The sequence below is a fragment of the Solanum dulcamara genome, chromosome 6 (assembly GCF_947179165.1).
Source record: "Solanum dulcamara chromosome 6, daSolDulc1.2, whole genome shotgun sequence".
Classification (NCBI taxonomy): Eukaryota; Viridiplantae; Streptophyta; class Magnoliopsida; order Solanales; family Solanaceae; genus Solanum; species Solanum dulcamara.
Genome location: NC_077242.1, coordinates 268,285 through 289,479, shown reverse-complemented (window position 1 = coordinate 289,479; position 21,195 = coordinate 268,285). Strand labels below are relative to the sequence as shown.

At 33.8% G+C, this 21,195-nt stretch overlaps 2 protein-coding genes and 2 pseudogenes across 2 annotated transcripts; 2 read left to right on the top strand and 2 right to left on the bottom strand.

Moving 5' to 3' along the window:
• Positions 1-157: 157 nt before the first annotated feature.
• LOC129893394 (uncharacterized) lies at positions 158-3,516 on the bottom strand (annotated as a pseudogene).
• A 2,126-nt stretch (positions 3,517-5,642) lies between these two features.
• LOC129893461 (E3 ubiquitin-protein ligase At1g12760-like) lies at positions 5,643-9,130 on the top strand. Its single transcript, XM_055968998.1, has 3 exons — positions 5,643-7,348; positions 7,463-7,814; positions 8,659-9,130. The coding sequence occupies exons 1-3, from the start codon at positions 6,867-6,869 to the stop codon at positions 8,803-8,805; spliced, it is 981 nt and encodes a 326-aa protein (XP_055824973.1). The 5' UTR covers positions 5,643-6,866; the 3' UTR covers positions 8,806-9,130.
• A 5,243-nt stretch (positions 9,131-14,373) lies between these two features.
• LOC129892086 (uncharacterized) lies at positions 14,374-16,539 on the bottom strand. Its single transcript, XM_055967630.1, has one exon. The coding sequence runs from the start codon at positions 16,508-16,510 to the stop codon at positions 14,675-14,677; it is 1,836 nt and encodes a 611-aa protein (XP_055823605.1). The 5' UTR covers positions 16,511-16,539; the 3' UTR covers positions 14,374-14,674.
• Positions 16,540-16,660: 121 nt separating this feature from the next.
• On the top strand, positions 16,661-20,652 carry LOC129891772 (pentatricopeptide repeat-containing protein At2g25580-like; annotated as a pseudogene).
• The last annotated feature ends 543 nt before the right edge of the window (positions 20,653-21,195 follow it).

Sequence of the window (21,195 nt, the reverse complement as noted above, 5' to 3'; positions counted from 1 at the left end):
ATCAAGCATTAAACCAAGTTTAGAATTGTGAAAAATGTGTACAATTAACACAGTTTGAATATAAGTTAAGTGTTCAATAGGTACAACTCTTAGTTGACCTGTCCAATGTACTTGGCCTTTCCTTTTCTGCTAAACAGTTCAAATCGTAAAGAGGACATAATCGAAAACAGAAATGTATTTCCATAGCTAGTTTAAGAATGACAATATTACAGTGATGCTTGAATGTTATAACAACTAAAACAAAAACAATCCACTAGGACACTGATGTTTGTTGCTTGCTTTTTTTTCACATCAAAATCCTATTCTCATTTCATGTATTTGTGGAGAAACTTCCTATGAAAGTCATTTCGGATGGTGTCATTTATAAAGCACTTGGCTACCTTCAGTTCCCCGCGAGCCTGATTCTTGAAGACCACATCATCATCCCACCTAAAGAGAAAATAGATCAAAGACAAATGTGGTAAATTTTATGCAGAAGTAAAACTAAAGAATCTTAAAAGAAGCCATGTCTTAAGGGATTAACCTTCTCTTCACACTGAAAGACGCTAGCTGGTTTATAAGAGGGTTTCCCTTCAACAATTCTGCTTCCTTTGCTTTAAGCTCCTCCTCTTGCTCTTGTCATTCCTGCCAAAAACACAGACCTTTGAGTTCACAGTTGATTGTTGGTATTTAGATGAATATGAAGATTGGTACCTCTTCTCTCTCCGGCTCTGAATGGAAATTTTACACAGTTCTAGAAGCTATTCACATAGAGAAGAAATACCGCCAATTCTAATACTTACTAACCTCAGGAAATGCAGTTTAAGAAACAAGAAATTTGAAGGGCCCACATAACAAACTGGTAAAGGAACTATTGAGCATTTAGATTTAGTCATACATACTTTTCGAAGTTTCTCCTCTGCTTTCTCCTTCTTTATCTGTTCAAGCTCTGCCAGTAGAGCCTCTGTATCATCTTCATCACCATCATCATCCTCCTCACTAAAATCAGCGTAAAAAACTTATAAGTTTTTAAAGTAACAAAAGGATACAGTCTTAAGGCAAGCTACAGTACGGATGGAAACACATCAGCGATGAACTGGTAATATTAAGTACATGCATTCTGCAACAAATTTTGATTGTACAACAAAAAACAGATGCCCAACATCCCTTATTTATCAATGAAAACTATCAAGCATTCCAACGTTTGCACAAATAGGAGCTTACTAAAAGCATTTTTGTACAAATAGAGAACAAGTTACAAACCTCTCATCATCACTTTTGGTGTCGGCATCATCATCAGCATCAGCGCTGCATGGAACAATGCGGTCCTCAATCTCTCTTTTTGCACCTGCAGCAGAACATCATATAATAATGGAAACTTGATGAATGTCTTGTTTGGAAATCATAGACTAGTCTAATGAACAAATAGCACTCACCTTCTAAAAGCAGTTGACCACTCTCTCTACGATCTCTGTCATCCGCAACAATATATAGTACGAGTTAAGAGTCGAACAAAATCAGATAGGAATATAATATGCGTCCATACGTGTGTGCAGGAGGAAGGCAGTGAGGGAGAGAGGATGTCCACATTTCACATACCGTAGCTGTTGTCTTTTGAAGAAAAATGTCTCCTCTCACGGTCTTCCAACTCTTCCCGGAGGTTTCTCCTACGCAACTCATCCTGAGTGTCCTGTCCCTCCTTTCTGAATCATACACGACAATAGGAATAGAGATTGGAATCATGATACAATTTAGAGGACATCCAATTTAAGCAACTCGGGCAGAACCATTAATGGAAATAGAGAAATGTATTGTTTATATTATGCATGATAATGGTATCGAGTTCAATTCAGATTCATGATACAATGAAGAAGACAACCAGCTGATGTTACCTTAATGAAAAACCCATTGAGTTCAAAAATAAACTGTCCAAATTTCCATATGATAGGAAATATGACTAATGCAAGTTCATCAATCAGTTTGACAAATTACAGTATACATCATCCACCCTATTTCTAACGCAAATATATCAATTCAGCCCTCAAATCAATTTAGATCAGACCTGTTTCTACTTGTAAGTGACACGAACTAAACTCACTAAAAGTCTACAATAACCTATATACATACCATGAACTGCAATAAGTAGATAACACGGACATAGGATATCTTACACTATATACCATTTTCCAATAATAGCATTCGTGATAGATAAAGTTCCTTGACATGCTATCATTTTGATAAATTGATCCGTGTCATACTATTGACGCATAAATGCAGAACAACCTACATTTTACCCATACGGTGAAGACAATAAGAATGCATATATTTAGTCGTCTCATAAATGTGCAACGTCTCTCTCTTGAGAAGATTGACTTAACAGAACTTCTCGGTAGATGTGTCCTCTCTCTTTATTTAGTTGGGCTTTTGTAACCCTGTAGATTCCCCAGAATCCTTTTGGGACTTTGTTAGCTCTTTGTTTCTAAGATAGTGCATCTGTGATGTATCTAACAAGGTTGTCTTTTTGCATTTTACAGCTATGATGTAGCCTTTACTTCTACTTGTATATTTTGCATCATCTTGATGCCTTTTATAAATGAACAATTACTTCATCCAAAGAAAATAATGACTTCCCGGTTAATTCTATGGGGAAACCACATCTGTTTGGAAGCTACAACTATAGGAGGAGATGATAAATATAACCAGTGGAACTGCCTACCATATTATCATTATCAGCTACAATTATATTCAACATAACCTTCCAATTGGGCTTAGTTCCGCTTTAGCATAAGCCACTTCACTTCACCTAAATGCAAAATAAGATCATAAATCTACAGACTCAATAACCGAAAAGCTATGCAGGTTTGAAGCCAGATAAATTCAGCCATAAAAAGTCCCATCTTTTGCACTTTCGCAAGTCATCGATGTCCCTAACAATAATAAAGGCTCTAACAGTCTAAAATAAATCAATGTTATCCTCCTTTTTCTTCTAAATAACACTCTAGCTATGTCTCTGCATTGGTTTCATCACTAGAATATCTCAATATATATTCACATGTATTGACAAAAAAAAGAGAGGAGAGGAGAAAATAACCAGGGCTTTAGAGTAGTGTGAGCTGCAATGTCTCTTGAAGAATACTTCTGAGATGGACAAAAAATTCGAGTTCCACATTGTTCATTCCCACCTTTAGCTGGTGCCCATGTAGGTCTAGCTGCAGTTGTCATACTTGTAAATTTCTACAATAAAAAAGTAACTTCTTTACTCAGAAATCAAAAATTTCTTCCCTGAATGTAAAACATTAACAATCAAACTAGTTAATAAAAAACCCCAGAAAACAACAATTCATTTTGAGCCCTAAATTCGAAATTCGAAAAAAATAGGATTATCAATTACCTTAACAAGTGATGAGAATCACCGGCGCAATCGGAGAGATGATCGGAGTTGAGAGGTTCGGGTTTGTTTTCGACCCGATTCACAGCGGAGGGAGAAAGGAAGAAGACGGATAAATTTGTCGTTTGTGGACGACGCACCGCCTATGCGCTTGGGCCAAATAATAAGCGCAGTCAAATATTTCACCATTTATAACACAACAACAACAAATTTATAACAGGCGGGTCAAAATCATCTGTTATTAAATTTATTTTTAAATTTTATTTTATTTTATTTTATTTTTCTAATTCTATCTGAATCGACTTACTTATCCATATAGTTTGCATGAATTGACTAAATTTGATCGAGTGATTCAACTTTATGGCAAAAGGTCATTTAAGCGTACAAATGTAGGTTATTAGCCTGTTTGATTGACTTATTTTTAAGTAGCTTATAAGTTGAAAATTGTCTATAAGTTTAAAAAAAAAATAGGTGCAGGCCAATATTTTTTTTTGACTTATAAGCTATTTTCAACTTATAAACTGCTTAAACTAAATTCATCCAAATAAATTCAACTATTTATTGGGGTTAATTTTAAGCACAAAATGATTATAAGTTGGTCAATCAAACACTCAAAAAAACTAAAAACAGCTTATAAGTCAATTCAAACAGCCTCTATGACAGAAAGGTAAAAAAATTGAAATCGTTGCTGATTATATTTTTATTTCATTAGGAATAAATTTGATGATTAACTGATACAAATTAAAGATCAATTAATTTAAAAGTTAACACATACAATTTTATGATCGTATATTTGTATACCTCAGTAGTTGGATAAGTGAAGTATTTGATAAATAATATTACTCCATTAAATTGAAAAAATATCTAAATAGAGACCCACAATTCAAGATTTTTATGATTTGTCTTTGTTCTTTGTCACAATTAGTTGGACAAGCTATGTAACACTGACAATCCATCTTCATTGATGCCAATGACACCAGGCCTTGGTGCTACGTACGGATTCGATCGTATTTAATAATTTTAATTTTAATTTTTCTACATATTACAAATTTAATATATATATATATAAAGATCCAAAAGTCTTAATCAAAAGTATAGTAATATTTGTACAAAATCAAAGGCACCAGCCCTGACAGTGGCTGACCACTAATATTAAACCACACGTTCTCTTGGTACGTTGGCAGGGAGAAGCAAAGAGAGTCGTGTTCGTAGAATTTAACTGGTTCATCTGAACTTTGTATTTTTTTAACGTAAAATATATATATAAATAATATAATTTATTTTTGAAAATATTAAATACGAGATTTATAATTTTAAATGTGTGCTAAATTCATGATTAAAACAGATAAAATGATTTCTTGTATTTGTGGGTAATTTCGAAGTAATCATTCATATATATTTCTACTTAGTTTTGATCTTTCAAATTTGTTAAAAGTGATCTTTTTTATTTTTGTCGAATATTTTTGATAATTTATGTTTGTTAGATGTAACGAGAATATTAAAAGGTAATTCAATTATAAATATCATACAAGTCACATCCAATTCTATAAATCACAATAAAATAAAACCCTAGACACCAAAATAATAGAAGTTGCAGCTCAAAAACCTACACCAACCTCTAACAAAATTAGTGATCTCGATTTTAATTTGTTCATCTTATTTTATTATTATTATTATTATTTATTTAATAGTATTTAATGTTCTTATATACATTGCATACAGATTTAGCTTCAGATTAACGGACAACAACCATTTTGTCATTTCCTTCATTTCTTGACCATGTTTCAAAATCTTAAAAACTGAACCCATTAAATTCAATAGGTGTTTAGTAACTTTTCTTCAAATAGTATATTTATATTAAAAAGTTTACTAAATACGTATAAATATTAAATTTAAAATTTAATTATTAACATTTAAAATAATCATGATAAAATTCAAAACTTATATAGTTAAAATTCAGATTCCGCTTCCGAGCCCACCCGCGAAACAACACAACACACAATGACTAAAGTTGCTTGTGTTGCTGGTTTTTGATTAGGTGGCCAACTGCTATCCTCAGCAACCGATTAACTACTGTACCAGCCACTATTTCAAAAAATTTAATTACTTATATATTTAATTAATAATAATATATTATCTTAACATTTATATCAAAAAATTGGATTGACTCAAAGTTACATCATAAAAAAAAAAAAAAAAAAAAAAAAAGAGTAATGTGCATTTCAAGAACCCCACACTTGCTTTCATCTTTCATACTTCGCTTCTTCTCAAATAAACCAAAAAAAAAAAGCCAAAATCTTCTGAAGAAGTTAGGCCAACGGTTATACTTCTTTAAAAAAATCACTTGAAATCAAAGCAAAAAAAAAGGGACTTTGTTTGATTCTTGGTCACCATCTTGAAACCAATCTTTACCCTCCTTATATCATGTTTATCATGTTTGTTCAACTCCATTAACCTATTTTTCTCTTCTTGTTTTTTTCCTTTTTAACTCCCACTTTCATTTCTCTTGTTATGTATTCTGAATTCTTATCTTGTGTACTTTCTTAAAGGGGGGAACTTTTTTGTTGCATGACTTTGTATGCACTGAATCACTCTTTTGGTTTCAGTACTGATGAGCCACACGAGCTGGTTAGATAGATACGTGGGGTAGAAAGATTGTAGTACACTCTTTGATTGATCCACTCTTTTTTGTATCGACTGAATCACTCTTTTAGTGTTAGTGGTGGTGAGTCACACGAGCTGGTTAGATACGTGGGACAGAAGGCTCATAGTACCCCGTTTGATTGATCCATTTTTTTTCTTTGCTTTGGTAGTAAATCATTCCTCTGTTCTCTATTCTAATTCACCTTGTTTACTTTCTTAAAGGTGGGAACTTTTTTGTTGAAATTTTGCATCAAATTAGTTATCAGCAAAACCATCTTTAAAGATTGAAACTTGAGTTAATGAAATAGGTTGAATGGTTCGCGAGTGCACCTTTGTGTCGACTTAATCACTCTTTTGGTGAATTGTGAACTACGTGAGCTGGTTAGATACGTGTGGGGCAGAGGACTCGTAATACGCCCTTTTCTTCATTTAAAAGGTGGGAACTTTTATCTGTTAAGATTCTTGAAATTTGGCATGCAAAAACCTTTTTTTAAAAAGATTGAAACTTGGGTTATGAAATAGGTTCAGCTAGGGAAATTTTGCTTATATTTGTAAGGGCATCTCTGTATCGACTAAATCACTCTTTTGGTCTAGTCGATGCAAATAGTGAACCATACCAGCTGATTAGATACGTGGAGAAAAGGGATCGTAGTACCCCTTTTGATTGATCCATCCTTTTCTTCGCCTCAGTAGCAAATCGTCACCAAAAGGGGCAGGCTTGCACGCCTAATTCGAAGGTATTATTACTTATGTTATGTAAGTGATGATATGTTACTACAAAGTTGAAAGTTCTTAGAAATTTCTCCCTATTGACAAAATCTGGTGTCATCAAAATCTGGTGTCATCATTTCGAATCATGAGTAGCCGTTACTTTATTACAACAGACTCATTGTGTAATTCTAGGATTGTTGTTCCAGAAAGAATGGATCTTGATGTAAGAAGGACACCCCCTTCTTCTTCGTCTTCGTCTTCATTCTTGATAAGAATGGCAATTAGAATATCAAGATCAAGATGCTTCAGTTTCTTGAGAAGAGTGTTTCACTATCAAAATGGTTCAAGATCAGAACTTGGCTCAAATCCTTTCAATTCTGTGACTTGGATGATTATGGAGTGTATAGCTTTAAGTGTTCAAATAACTGTTACAACATATACATTGGCTGTTACAAAAAAGGAAAGGCCTGTTTGGCCAATGAGGATTTGGGTATTTGGATATGCTTTTGGTTGTGTCATTAGTTTGATTCTGCTTTTTTGGAGATACTGGGCATTATATGTTGGACAAACAGATGATTCTGCTGCAAATTCTGATATTGAGCAACAAATAAGCCATGACGAATCAAGGTAACTTATATACACTAACAATATAAAAATTTTACTATGTAACATATTGTTACGGTTAACTTGCTTAGTTGCTTTGTTTTAGGTGATCTGATAGTGTAAAAATTCTTTTTTCAGGGTGTTACCATCTCGGATGGAGAGATGCAGGACATGGATAGAGCTATTCTTTGGCATATGGTTTGTGATGGGGAATGTTTGGGTATTTGATTCAAGATTTGGATCATTTCATAATGCCCCTAAACTTCATGTCCTATGCATATCACTTCTAGCTTGGAATGCTGTCACATACTCTTTTCCCTTCATATTATTTGTGTTGTTATGCTGTTGTGTGCCAATTTTGAGTAGCTTTCTTGGCTACAATATGAACATGGGATCAGTAGATAGAGGTGCATCTGATGAACAACTCTCCAATTTGCCTAGCTGGAAGTACAAAGAAATTGGAAATAAAGAGGAAATTACAAGTTCTGATGTAAGTGATCTTTTTGATTACAAAATACTCCCCCGGTTTCGATTTGTTTGTCTTGTTGTCCGTTTAAAAAAGAATGTCTCTTTTCTGGTTTTGACAATTGTTTAATTTCAACTTTCCACATAACATATTTAAGACCGCAAATTTAAAAGACATTTTGGTATATTCAATATATTTTAAATTTAAGACCACGAAAATCAAAATTCAAAAGTCTTTTTTACTTATTTAAATTTTATGTAAAGTCAAAATCAGACAATAAATTAAAATGGAGAAAGATAGTAAAGAAAATCCGATCATTTTCTCAAATTTACTTTGAAATGCTCAAAAAATACAAATGGACGGAGGTCGAATTTTTGCTCAGAAAATATAAATGACATAAGAGTGAAAAATAACCACATTGTAAAGGTTAGTTGGTTCTCATCCTTCAAAGACTGCTCGACTAGGAGTATAATAAGAGCATACGTCGACAAAAGGATCATCCTAGGATGATCAATCTAGTGGCAATTGAGAACGAATTAAATCCCTTCTATTTTTCTATTTTTCTGACTAACTCCTACGAAATCAGAGTCGAATTAAAAATATCAGTCAGTCACAACCACTGATAAAAGATTTCTTGAAGTTTGACTATCCATAATTATAAAACGAAAAAGGATGATCTGACGCCAAATATTTGACCTTCTAATCATTTGTATTTTGTTAGCAATTCACATACAATTTAGTTACTTTAATCTATTACTTTATTGTTATAGTTGGTAAGATTATCAAAATAGTTTCGTGACTTTATTGGAACAGTAAATAAAGTTCAGTAACTATACCTAAAATTAACCCCAAGTTTGTGGCATGACAGGAATGTTGTATTTGTTTGGCCAAGTACAAAGACAAAGAAGAAATCAGACAGTTGCCTTGTTCTCATATATTCCATCTCAATTGTGTTGATCAATGGCTCAAAATTATCTCTTGTTGTCCTCTATGTAAACAAGAATTAGAGAGGTAATCCGTGGACAGAGTCACTAGATATCTATGTTGGTGGTAGGTAACAAGTATCGTCGTACAAATTGATCCGGACATTACGATTATTTAAAAAAGAGAGAGAGGGCTCTTGATAGTACATTTATTTTTTACATCCACATCCAAATTTTCCTTGTTTATCCTTTCCTTTTTTTCTTTTTTCCTTTTTAGTTTTTAATTTCTTAAGGAAAAAGTCAACATGAATTGTATGTAACATATAGCTACTAGAGTGAGCAAAAGTTATTGTAAATTATAGTTCACCAGTGACTATGTAATATGTATGTTGCTATTTAAGTAAGCTTTTGAAAGAATTTATGAAGTGTTGATGATTTCGTAATTTAAACAAGTAAATATGTGTCAATTTTGTAACAACGAGGACATAATTGACCTCAATTTTAAACCATGAACCTTTTCCCAATAACAAAGTGATCACTTATTAGTCGCTTTATTCTCAAGATTGGAACAATAATAAGATTACAAATCATGTCACTTGTTGATGAATGATGAAAAATGAAGTGTTTTGACCATTTTTGCAAAATATATTACACAAAATATTGTTGGACCAATACTTTAATAGTTGGGAACTTATGTAAATATACAATATTAAAAAAATATTTATCATTTATAGCAATACAAAAAATAATTTCATTGAACACTTATAATACATTTATAATACATATTGCAGACAACTATTTATAAAATATATATAATACAAGTTTTATAGATGAATAATACATTTATCACATATTTTAATAGACTTATAATACATTATGTTAGTTTCTTACTACACAAACATAATATATATTTTAAAATACTTATAATATATTTATATTGTATGCATAATTCACTTTTAATATAAGTATAGATTTATTATAATATTGTTATATATTGCTATAAATGGTAATAAATAAAAAATATCATTAAAATCAGTAATTAATTTTTAAAAAGCACTCACTCAAATAATTTTTCCTTAATAGTTACTCTGGCCGACCTCCTTACCATGAACGAATGGGCTTTTTCCATTACAACTCCCTCGGGCCCATCTTATTTTTTGTACTTCCATGGCAAAATTCATATATAGTCACAATTTCATATCCAAATTTATTACGCATTATGAATCTGAATTAGTCAAATTAATTTAAATGTATAATGATTCGGAAAATAAAAATTTTCTTTTTCTGAAAATAGAAAAAAAAATACATCTAATCAATAAGTTTTTTGTCTCAAATGGTTAAAAAAGAAAAAACATTATACCAAGTCTATCTTATTTTTTCGGGTTTCTCAAATTTTTGGAGTTTTTCTGGTAAAACATTCATATCGACATATAACTAACTTGTGCCTCAAATATTTCTTTAGTCCTACCAAAATATAACTATCTAAGGTATTTTTTTTTAAAAATAATGTGAGATGAATGACAACACAATAAAATATTCAACAAAATATAATAATAAAATCTTATAAAATAATAATGCAAATTAATATGTCATACTGAAAATGATCATAATTTAAAAGTACTAAATCATGCTAATATAAGGCTAATAAGTATTGATTACATGACTAAACATTAAAGAAAAACTAAAATTAGGTTGTATATTTTAATTATCTAAACCAATATAAACTAAAGAACAATATTCAACATTATTGTCATTTCTAGTTTTAAATAAAATTTTTTGTTAGCATTAGTATTGATTTCTTTATTAGAGTTAGTAATGTCTATGGACTATCACCTTCATTGGACCACTCAAAATTCTAAGTTTCAAACTTTAAATAATATGTTAAAAGATAAAAACTACGAAAAAGTATAAGAAATATTTATAAAAATTATATAAAAGTTAATACTTTTATGTATAAAATAAATTTTAAAAATTATATATATAATATTTGATTGGTTTGATCTCGGGTCGATTTTTTTTAGTTTAAACCAAACCAACTCAATTATAGTCAAGTTTTTTCTTCCAATACCAAACCAAATCAAATCAAATCACTAGTCATTTTTTTCCAATTTGACTCAATTTGTGATTTGATTCAATTTTCGGTTCGATTTTGTACACCCTAATTTTAGAAAGGCATAATACATAAATATGTCCTTTAACTTGGTTTTATTTCACATTTATGCCCTCTAACTTTGGGTGTGTACAAGTAGACACTTAAACTTGTATAAAATTGAACAAGTAGCCACATGTCCTACGTGACACAATACATGTAAGACGCCACGTAGGACACAAAATTGTCATGTATGACGAATGTGTCTTATTTGTTTATGTTTTGGATAGTTAAAGTGTCTACTTTTGCACTAAAAAAGTTAGAGATCATAGTTACCAGCTGAAGCCAAGTTAAGGATCATATGCATGTATTATGCCTTTTAGAAATCCTCAGTTGATTTTTAGGATACAGATACCATAATAAAAAGATATTCTTTTTCCTCTTCACTTAGTTTTTCAATTTTGGGGCTGGTAGATTTCTTTTTCCTCTCTCTTCAAGCATATTCTTTCCTTCATCATTGCTATACACCATTGTTTCTTTGATAGAAAAAACGATACTTCTCACATAATTTTATACAACGTTTCTCTATCTTAAATTTCGTTTTACACCATTGTTCAATTTGTTAGATGGAATGATACATTGAATACTTTTTTTATGATTTTTTTAAAAAAATATTTTGATTTATGAAGTTTGTTGAGTAATTAATTCTTTTATTAATTTATATTTTGAAAATATATAAAATTATTATTGACTTGAATATATATAGAAAATGGTGTACATTGTGGGATATAGTTAATGTATATCTGTTTCACCATAAAAATGACCTACATCAACAATTGCTCTATTGTATACTATAAACTATTGGGAAAACTATATAATTAACGGGAAAAAGGCTTAAAATGCTCTCAAACTATTGGAAATGGTATAAAATGTCCTTCATCCATCTATTAGGCCTAAGATGACCTTGACATCCACCTTTAGATCAAAAAATGACATTTTCTTTAACGGAAAAGGGCATTTTGGGCCTAATAGATGGATGAAGGGCATTTTTATACCATTTTTAATAGTTTGAGAGCATTTTAGGCCCTTTTGATAGAATTTTAATTAAATAATTTGAATAATTTTTTTAAACATGTGGCGGTCATCTATTGGTTATAATTTAATTATTTAAAATTAATTATAAATCAAAATTTATTTAACAGAATTTTAATTAAATAATTTGAATAATTTTTTTAAACACTGGCGGCCATCTATTGGTTAGTATCCACAGAAATGATCAGATTAAAAAAATGCCCACCAACAAATTAACTAATTAATTAATTAAAAATAAAATAAAATAAATAAATAGATAAATACAAATAATAATAATAATAAAAATGATATAAATTTTATAAGACAAAAATAATAACGATAGCAAAGTAATGTGATAATTAAAGGAAATAACAACACAACTATAGTGACACGCCTAGACCTACGACCAACCCTAAACCGACACAAGTCAAGACACCATCCTATCCCTACTAGCCTTCTACCCTAGTCCGCGACCTTCACCCTTTCTATCTAAGGTCATGTCCTCGGTGATATGGAGTAGAGCCATATCTTGTCTAATCAACTCTCCATAAAACTTTTTCGATCTACCTCTTCCCTTTTGTATAACCCCAAAATCCAACCGCTCGTACCTCCAAACTGGGGTGTCGAAACCCCTCCTCTTCACCTGCCCAAACTATCTCAGTCTCGCTTCTCTCATCTTGTCTGCCACATAGGTCATTCCCACCTTCTCCCGAATAACCTCATTTCTATTCTTATCACTTCTAATGTGTCCATCTAAGCATCCCCATCTCTGCAATATGCATCTTCTGAACATGAGAGTTCTTTACTGGTCAGCACTCCACTCCGTATAACAACATCGATCTAACCACCATTTTGTAGAACTTACCTTTAAGTTTAAGTGGTACATTTTTATCACACAGGACTCTAGAGATAAGCCTCCATTTCATCTATGTTGCCCCAATGCGATGCGTGACATCCTCGTCGATGTCCCCACTGCTTAGGATGATGGATCCAAGATATTTAAAGCTTTCTTTCTTGGAGATGGGTTGAGTGGCAAGCTTCACTTTTATGCCCTCTTTGTCCATCGCAATACTGAATTTGCACTCCAAGTATTCAGTTTTGGTCCTGCTCAATCTGAACCCTTTGGACTCTAGAGTTTGTCTCCAAACCTCCAATCTATCATTAACTCTGTCTCGAGTCTCATCAATCAAAACTATGTTATCCGTAAATAACATACACCATGGCACCTCTTCCTTAATAGACCGTGCCAGCTCATCCATCACCAAGGCAAAAAGAAAGGGACTCAATACAGATCCCTTATGTAGTCCCATCTCAATAGAAAAATGCTCTGATTCACCTCCCAGCGTCCTAATCCGATTCTTGGCTCCATCATATATGTCCTTTATCGCCCTAATATACATCTTTGGGACACCTTTGGCCTCCAAACACCTCCAGAGAACATCTCTCAGAACTTTGTCTTAAGCTTTTTCAAGATTAATGAACACCATATGAAGATCTCTTTTTCTGTCTCTAAATTTCTCCACCAGTCTCCGCATAAGATAGATTTCTTCAGTAGTCGACCGCTCTGGCATGAATCCAAACTAATTCCCTGAGATTGACACTCCTCTCCTCACCCTCATCTCCACAACTCTCTCCCATATCTTCATAGTGTGGCTTAGCAATTTGATACCCCTATAATTATTACAGTTTTGGATATCACTCTTGTTTCTGTACAATGGAACCATAGTACTCATCCTCCAAAAATCGTCCACATTTATTAATGAAAATATAGGGAATGACCAAAATAACCTTCATTAAAACTGAAAACTGAGACTGCATGGAGGACCCACCACGGTCCGTGAACTTCACCAAGGCCTGTGGTGATGTCTGTGCTCAATGCCTTGAACTTGGGGAAAAAGGAAATCTGCAGGAACTCCTTCACGGAGATCATGACGGTCTGTGAAGGTCACCACGGCCCGTGGTGGGGGTTGTGGTGAGGAACCTGACAGGGGGGTCTACAGAGGTGTTCACCACGGAACCCACTATGGTCCGTGAAGGGTAATACGACCCGTGGTAGTTGGGACGTTGTCCCTACCTTGGAGTGGAATCTGAGGGTCTCAGGGGAGGGGTCACCACGGAGGGCACCACGGCCCATGCTCCCTATCGTGGACCTTTCTTGCAGGGTCGGAGACTCTAAACTTCCACCACGGTGGCACATCACGAACCGTGGTGATGAATACGGCCCGTGATGACCTTCGTGGTCATCACGTGGTGCCAAAAGCTGCATTTTTCTTGAAATTCATCTTTTGATCCTCTACTTTGGACTTTCTCACTTCATCGGGCTTACAGTATGAATATGTATTTTAATCTTGTGGTATCAAAATATGTGAAAAATTAAAATTAAGGAATTGCAAAAAAAAAAAAAGGCAAGAGATATTTTTTAAACAGACTAAAGAAAAAAGTAAGACAAATAAATTGAGATATATTAAATACTAATACTTATCTGCGCTTTTGTCTTCTATGTAAGTTGCATATGTTTAAGGTATATTTTGTCTTCTATTTATTTGCATTACTTTTTAAGATTCCAGAACTGGTGTTGTTTAGATAGATGTTTAATTACTCAACTTGAATGAAATATCATTGCCCTTTGGATATATTCTTTTGCTCTTTATTTGTTCTCTTTGTGACATAAAATCTGCTGAAGTAGATCAAACAGTCATATTTCATGGATCACTCGCATATTATTACATTTTTCTTGACACACAAACTATTATTAAATATGTATACCTTGCAAGAAAAACTGTAGTAGAACATTTATCTTGTTATTTTTTCTTATCATTGCAGCCAAAGCGACAACCATGCCGCCGAGGTTTATCTGGATCAGAATCACTTGATTCAAGGAAAAGGCCTCTGAGACATCTTCTTTTGATTGTTCTAGCAGGTGTAAAGCTGAATTCTGCCTTGTGTGCATCAAATAGTCTTGTTGAATGTACAGGTTCTGAAGGCACACGTGGGATCGACATACGTACACCTGGATTTCTTTCTGTAATGGAACTGTTATATGAAATAGAGTTATTGATGCCCTGTACATTGCAATTTACGTATGCAGCTACCGTTTGATCATCGATAGACTGTTCATCTTTTGATCTTCTTCCCTCCCCATCTGTGGTTGCATCAGCGCTTTCGTCAGGGTTGATTTTGTATCCTCTATGAATGTAGATTCGCCCTCCTTTTGTGGATGAGTCAGACCCAAGTTGCATAGATGCTCCTCGATTATCACCTGCAAGAGTGATCACATTCACTGGTGTTTTTCCTGCAGTTTCTTGCTTGCCACCTCCAACTGCTACTCTATTAAGAACCTTTGAGATGTTATCTTTGATCTCTTTGTGTAGGGGAATATGTGGCTCACTGTAAACTGCAGTTTTCTGACTAGAACCAGTGGATATAATTTTGTTCCTCGTCTGAGATGCACTCGCTCTCGTTTGTCTTCCCTTAGAAACAGGGTTCACCAAACTGTGATCTTTAGTAGCCTCTTCTTGCTTCACCATATATGCTTGTTTTTGTTGAACTTGTTCTCCAGCACCATAGTCCTTACCTATTGCCTCGTGATCCATTTCCTTGATTTCCTGAATGTTGCTAGCCGACTCTTTGAGCAACTTAGATTCACCACTAATACTGGAAGAACGTGATTTCTCGGATGGCCCTTCTGTAGTGCCTGTCATGGTGGATTTCAGCACTGATACTTCTGTAGGTTGCATTGTCTTGTCTGTGAAACTTACTTTTGCTTCAGAGACAGCATCTGACATGGTTACTTCCTTAGTTTGGAGCTTCATTTGTTCTGTTGGTTCTTTCTTATCCAGAATGGTGGACTGTGCTTGTGGGGATTTGGAAGAAGGCCCTGAGATCTCTTGCAGTGATTTGGGTGGCGATGATGGCAGAGTAGCTGCCTGATTCTTTTCTTGCATTTGAGTTTTTACAACAGATGGAGAGTCCGAAGACTCTTGGCTTGCTTTAGTTGAAAGGACCTGGGGAGCCTTGCGTGCTGGGGAGGATGTTGAAGTCGTAGCTGGTGATTGAGGAGTTAAGCGAGATGAAGACAGAGATTGAGACAATCGGGACTTGGTTGATGTATCTGACGGTGAAGCTAGTGGAGATAAGATGCGAGACTTATTAGTTGCTTGATGTGATGATGAGGATTGAGACTCGTTCCTGGATGCCCTATTCTTGGGAGAAGGAGCTGTCCCTGCAGGCCTAAATGGTGGCTTCTGACTAATCTTTGGTGTGGTGGGGTTACTAGTAGTAGTTTGAGACTTAGGCCGAGCTGGAGAATTTGTGGAGGTAGAGTTCATATTAGAGGGTTGAAAAGGGATTTGGGTTTCACCAGTCAGGCTCGTGCTTGTAGCAATAGGGCGAGGTGGAGAAATGCTGGTGTTTGGGTGCTGATTGCTCTTGGTTCCAGCTTGAGTTGGTGAAGTTGGAATTCCAGGGGTGGTGTTTTTCGTTGGGTCGGGTGGCTTGTTACTAGTTGGGGTTTCATCTGTGGACAGATTGGTCGTGCTGGTGGCCGGAAGAAGGGTTGTGCTGGCAATGGGTCGAGTAGATGGTTCATCTTGAGACCAGGGAAGGCGAAAGAGAAACGATGACCTCCGTATTGCCATTTGACAAGAATGTTGTTTATGTAAAAATTGATATTTATTACTTTGATCCGCAACGAGGCTAGACATTAATATAAATAGGTTGCCTTTTGATACCTTGGAACATTTGGCAGATTACTTGGCTTCTTTTCCCTTGTTTTGGGGAAGTTCATGATGGAAGTTGCTTTCTTTAAGAGTGTACTTTTGCCCATTATCCAACTCTTTTAACTTCTATAAAGAATTCTAACGTTTACTCCTTCAAGCAAACACATTTAAGGGTCTTTGGTTTGAATGATATGATGGGATAAGCTGTGCTTGAATTATTTTTTATTGACTAGTTGGTTGTATTTAAAATAATATGTATTGTATAAATTTTAAGAACATGTTGTTTGTTTACAAAAAATACCTTTCACTTTTTTAGTTTTTTATATTTTCTTTGTAAGCTTTAGTTCTTCATTTTTAAAAATAATTTTTTTATCATATTTAGCTTAATTTTTTTGTACGTGCATTCCCATGATGGTACCGTATGTATTTAAAAGTAAAACATTCATATTATTTAGTCTAAAAATAGAACTTTCATTTTAAATTTATTAAAGTAAAAGAGAATTTACTATTTATATCAATTCATTTAAGCACATATCACTCTTAAATTGTAAAACACTAAAGTTTTCAATTTAGTTGATATATATAATATAAGCTTTCAAGTGACTAAAAAATATATAATTAAAAATATGTAATTTAGTAGTAGAGAAATTAAAACATAAATAAATATAAGAATTAGTCAAATAAATTAATTAAAAAAATTATATTTGTACAGTCTAATCTTTTAATGAAAAAAAATATAAAGAATTTTCAAAAAAATAATGAGTAAATGTTAATATACATGACATTAAAAATAATGTGAATATATATGAATGTGAAAAGTGATATATAAAAAGGGTATAAAGGGATATTTTCGTCATTTTCTCTATTTTATTCCGGAATAAGTTATCGCGGGATTACTATACCACCCAAGAGGAGGGATAACTTATCTCGGTACTAATTATTAATCCCGGAATAAGTTATCCCAGACTTGCCGACCAAACGGCAAATTAAGTGACTATAATTTAATCCCGAAACTATTTGATGCTATCCTTCGTACCAAAAGATCTATCTACAATAGGGTGTACCATATTTCCTCGTCAAAGATTATACAAGAGGCAGAGAAAAAGGAACAGAAAAAAGAAAATAAGAAAGAGATGCCTAAATTAGTTAAGTTCAGCTGTATGCTATCAGGCGCCAAGCTATTTAAGCAAACAATACCCCCAAGAATCTAACTCATACAGATCAACCAAGGGAGAACATTCTTAAGTAGTACATATTGTGGGCGTTTGTCCATGAAAAAAAGAAAAGAAATCACTTTGTTTGGAATTTTAGTTGAAGTTGTAACTTTTTGCAAAGAATAATTAGAATTCAAATGTACTTTTTCTAAATATGATTTAGAGCCCGTTTGGATGGGCTTAAAAAGTAACTTTTATGTATGAAGTGCTTTTAGAACTTTAAAGTGCTGAAAGTTATTTTTATAAATAAGCAGTTGAGTGTTTGGATAAAAGTGCTTAAATGAGGAAAATTATGTGAATTTTAGGGTTGAAAGAATAAAAAGGATAGTTTGAGAATTTAGTTAAAATATAAGGGATATAAAAGTAATTTCCATGGTCAAAGAAAATGACTTTAAGCACTTAGAAAAAAAAAGTTAGGAATCCTAACTTTTCATTTTTGACTGACTTTAAGAACTTTCTGGCTTAAAGTTAGCATTAGGCAAACACATCAAAAAACTGATCAACTTAAAGTCAATCCAAACGGGCTCTTATACTCCTAATTTCTAAAAATTTGCAAAATCACCCAATTTGAGTAATTTACCTAAACCGTACGATCAAATCAACTTTAAAAAAGTAATATCTCAATATAGATAGTCACACAATATCATAAATTAAATCTTATATACGAGCAACTACATAATATTACAAATATTTTTTTCATTTTATTTGAAATTTTCAAAGTTGAAATTGAAAATGAAGTTTTGTTTATTTATAATTTTTGAAAATGAAATTTGATAGTTTGAATGTACTTTTCCTTTAAAAAATAAAATATACGTCAAATAGGATAAGATTTGGAAAAGAAATATATAGTGAAAGTGAAAAATATAGAAATGATAGTGGTGTTAGCATGGTGAAAATTTGTCAAATTTGCTGCATAGATTCAGGTTTGAGGGAGGTTTAGACGCTCAGCCGAGTCAAAATGAAGTATATGGGCAGTATCAACAGAATTTAAATGGTTATTATGGTGGAAACAGTGAAATGTCACAGCAGAATTTTATTGCAATTACACTAGAAACATAGGAGTGCCTCAGCAAAACCTTCCCAATTATGACCCTAGAAATGTAAGACATGTTCAATCTGAAACGTATCCACAAAATGCAAGTGGGTATAACATGGAAAGGCATTCGAATTCAAGTGGCTCAAGGGAGATGATGGGGCGATATCAGCAAAACTTAACCCTTCTAGTACCGGACATCAAGCTTCTTATCAATCTCAGAAGGCCATCAAGAAATGACAAGTTCAACACCTGTTGAACAGTCGATTGATTCTGCTGATAGCAGCAGTAAAAAAGGTTCAGCTGATGACCTCGATGACTTCTGTAAACAAGGCAACATAAAGGAGGCCGTAGAAGTTTTGCATTTGTTGGAGTAGCAATATATCACTGTCAATTTGTCTCGATATGTTATGTTGATGGATGTGTGTAGTGAGGATAAATCCTTTGAGGATGCTAAATCAATTCATGAGCACCTTGTGAGATCTCATCTTCATCTTGACATCAAAAGATACAATAAGATTCTTGAAATGTATGGAAAATGTGACTCCATGAATGATGCCTTCTTGGTGTTTCAAAAAATGCTTCAAACGTAATCTGACTTCTTGGGACACAATGATTACATGGCTTGGTAAGAATGGTCTTGGAGAAGATGCAATAGAATTGTTTGGGGAATTCAAGAAAACTAGGATGAAACCTGATGGCCAAATATTTCTGAGTGTTTTCCATGCTTGTTGGTGATATAGTTGAGGGCATGTTGCACTTTGAATCAATGAGTACGGATTATGGCATTGTTCTCTCTATGGAACAATATGTGAGATTGATAGATATGTTGGGAAGTACAGGGTATCTTGATGAAGCTATAGAGTTCATTGAAAGGATTCCTATATAGCCAAGAATTGAAGGGAAACCATGATGAATCTCTGTGGAATTCATGGGAACTTGGAGCTTGGGGATCCTTGTGCTGAGATTGTTGAGCTCCTAGACCCATATCGTTTGGATGAACAGTCAAAGGCAGGTTTTGTTGGCTGTAAAAGTATCAGACGTCGCTAAGGAGAAAGAGTAGAAGAAATCTGCTCAAAGTCTTCTTGAGGCTAGAAGCAAAGTTCATGAATCGGGCAGGAGATAGTCCCAATCATGAGAAGATATATGCATTGTGCTTAGGGGTCTACAGCAGCTAATGAAGGAGAACGGTTATATACCAAGACTTAAGTTTGTGTTACATGATGTAGACCAAGAAACTAAAGAGGACGCTTTAATGGCTCACAGCGAGAGATTGGCTTTTGCTCAAGGTCTTACGAATAGCTCTGCACGATCACCAATCCGGATTATAAAAAATCTGTGTGTCTGTGGTGATTGCCATAAAGCATTGAAGATTGCTTCAAAGCTTGTTGGACGGGGAAATTATCATGTGAGATGCTAAGAGATTTCATCATTTAAAAGATGGATTGTGCTCGTGTTGGGATTATTGGTGAAGATTCACCCTTCAGCTTTAGCACAGAAAAGACTCGAGAGTGTAGAGCAAAGCTATCATTCATGGCAGATGAGATTTTTTCCACTTAATCAGCTGTGAGCATCACAGAGGTCAAAGATGGGCAAGTACCATATTTGCTGCCACTGGCCTCTTGACTTGGTTAGTGCTGGTAAAGTATCGACATACATAAGTTGTCCAGAAAGGATACAAAGGTAAGAGTGCAATAGCAGATACTGGAGTCATTGTTCTAAAGATCGTGAAGGACAGGTAACCAAGTTTCTTGACTCATCGAGAAACATAAAGAGCTTCTATACTCTTTCACCCCGGAAAAACACCAAACGAAGAAAACCCATCTTCTCAAACCAGATTAGCTAGACAGTAGTAATTGTCAGGGACGATTGTCCATGAATAGGAGTTGTTTTGTAGGTCTGAAGGTACTAGCTGTTTCACATTCTGGAGTATAGAGATTAATAGGATAGGATCCTTAGGGTTCAAAATATTTTCATTCGAGTACTTCCATTCTTTTTATGGAACAGTAATATTAGTAACATGGCTGTTTGGCTATTGTAAAAAAATAAAAAGAGAGGAGTTTGGGGTGTTTTCAGATTCCAAATACACCTTCATATTGGAGTTGAAAACTTCATGGTCAAAGACAAATTTTCAAATAAAGAAAACAATTTCTAGAAAATAATAAATAATTCTCATGGCCAATGGTCCATAATGTTTCATCAGCAGGTACCAGAAACTACCAGTGCATTGGCAGTTGAAACTACTTTCACACACATGCCATTTATAAACATCCACTGCAGCATAAATTGTACTAAGCACCAAACAAATTTTCATTTTACTGTACCAAGTGAAAATACCTAAACCATTTCTTACAGGC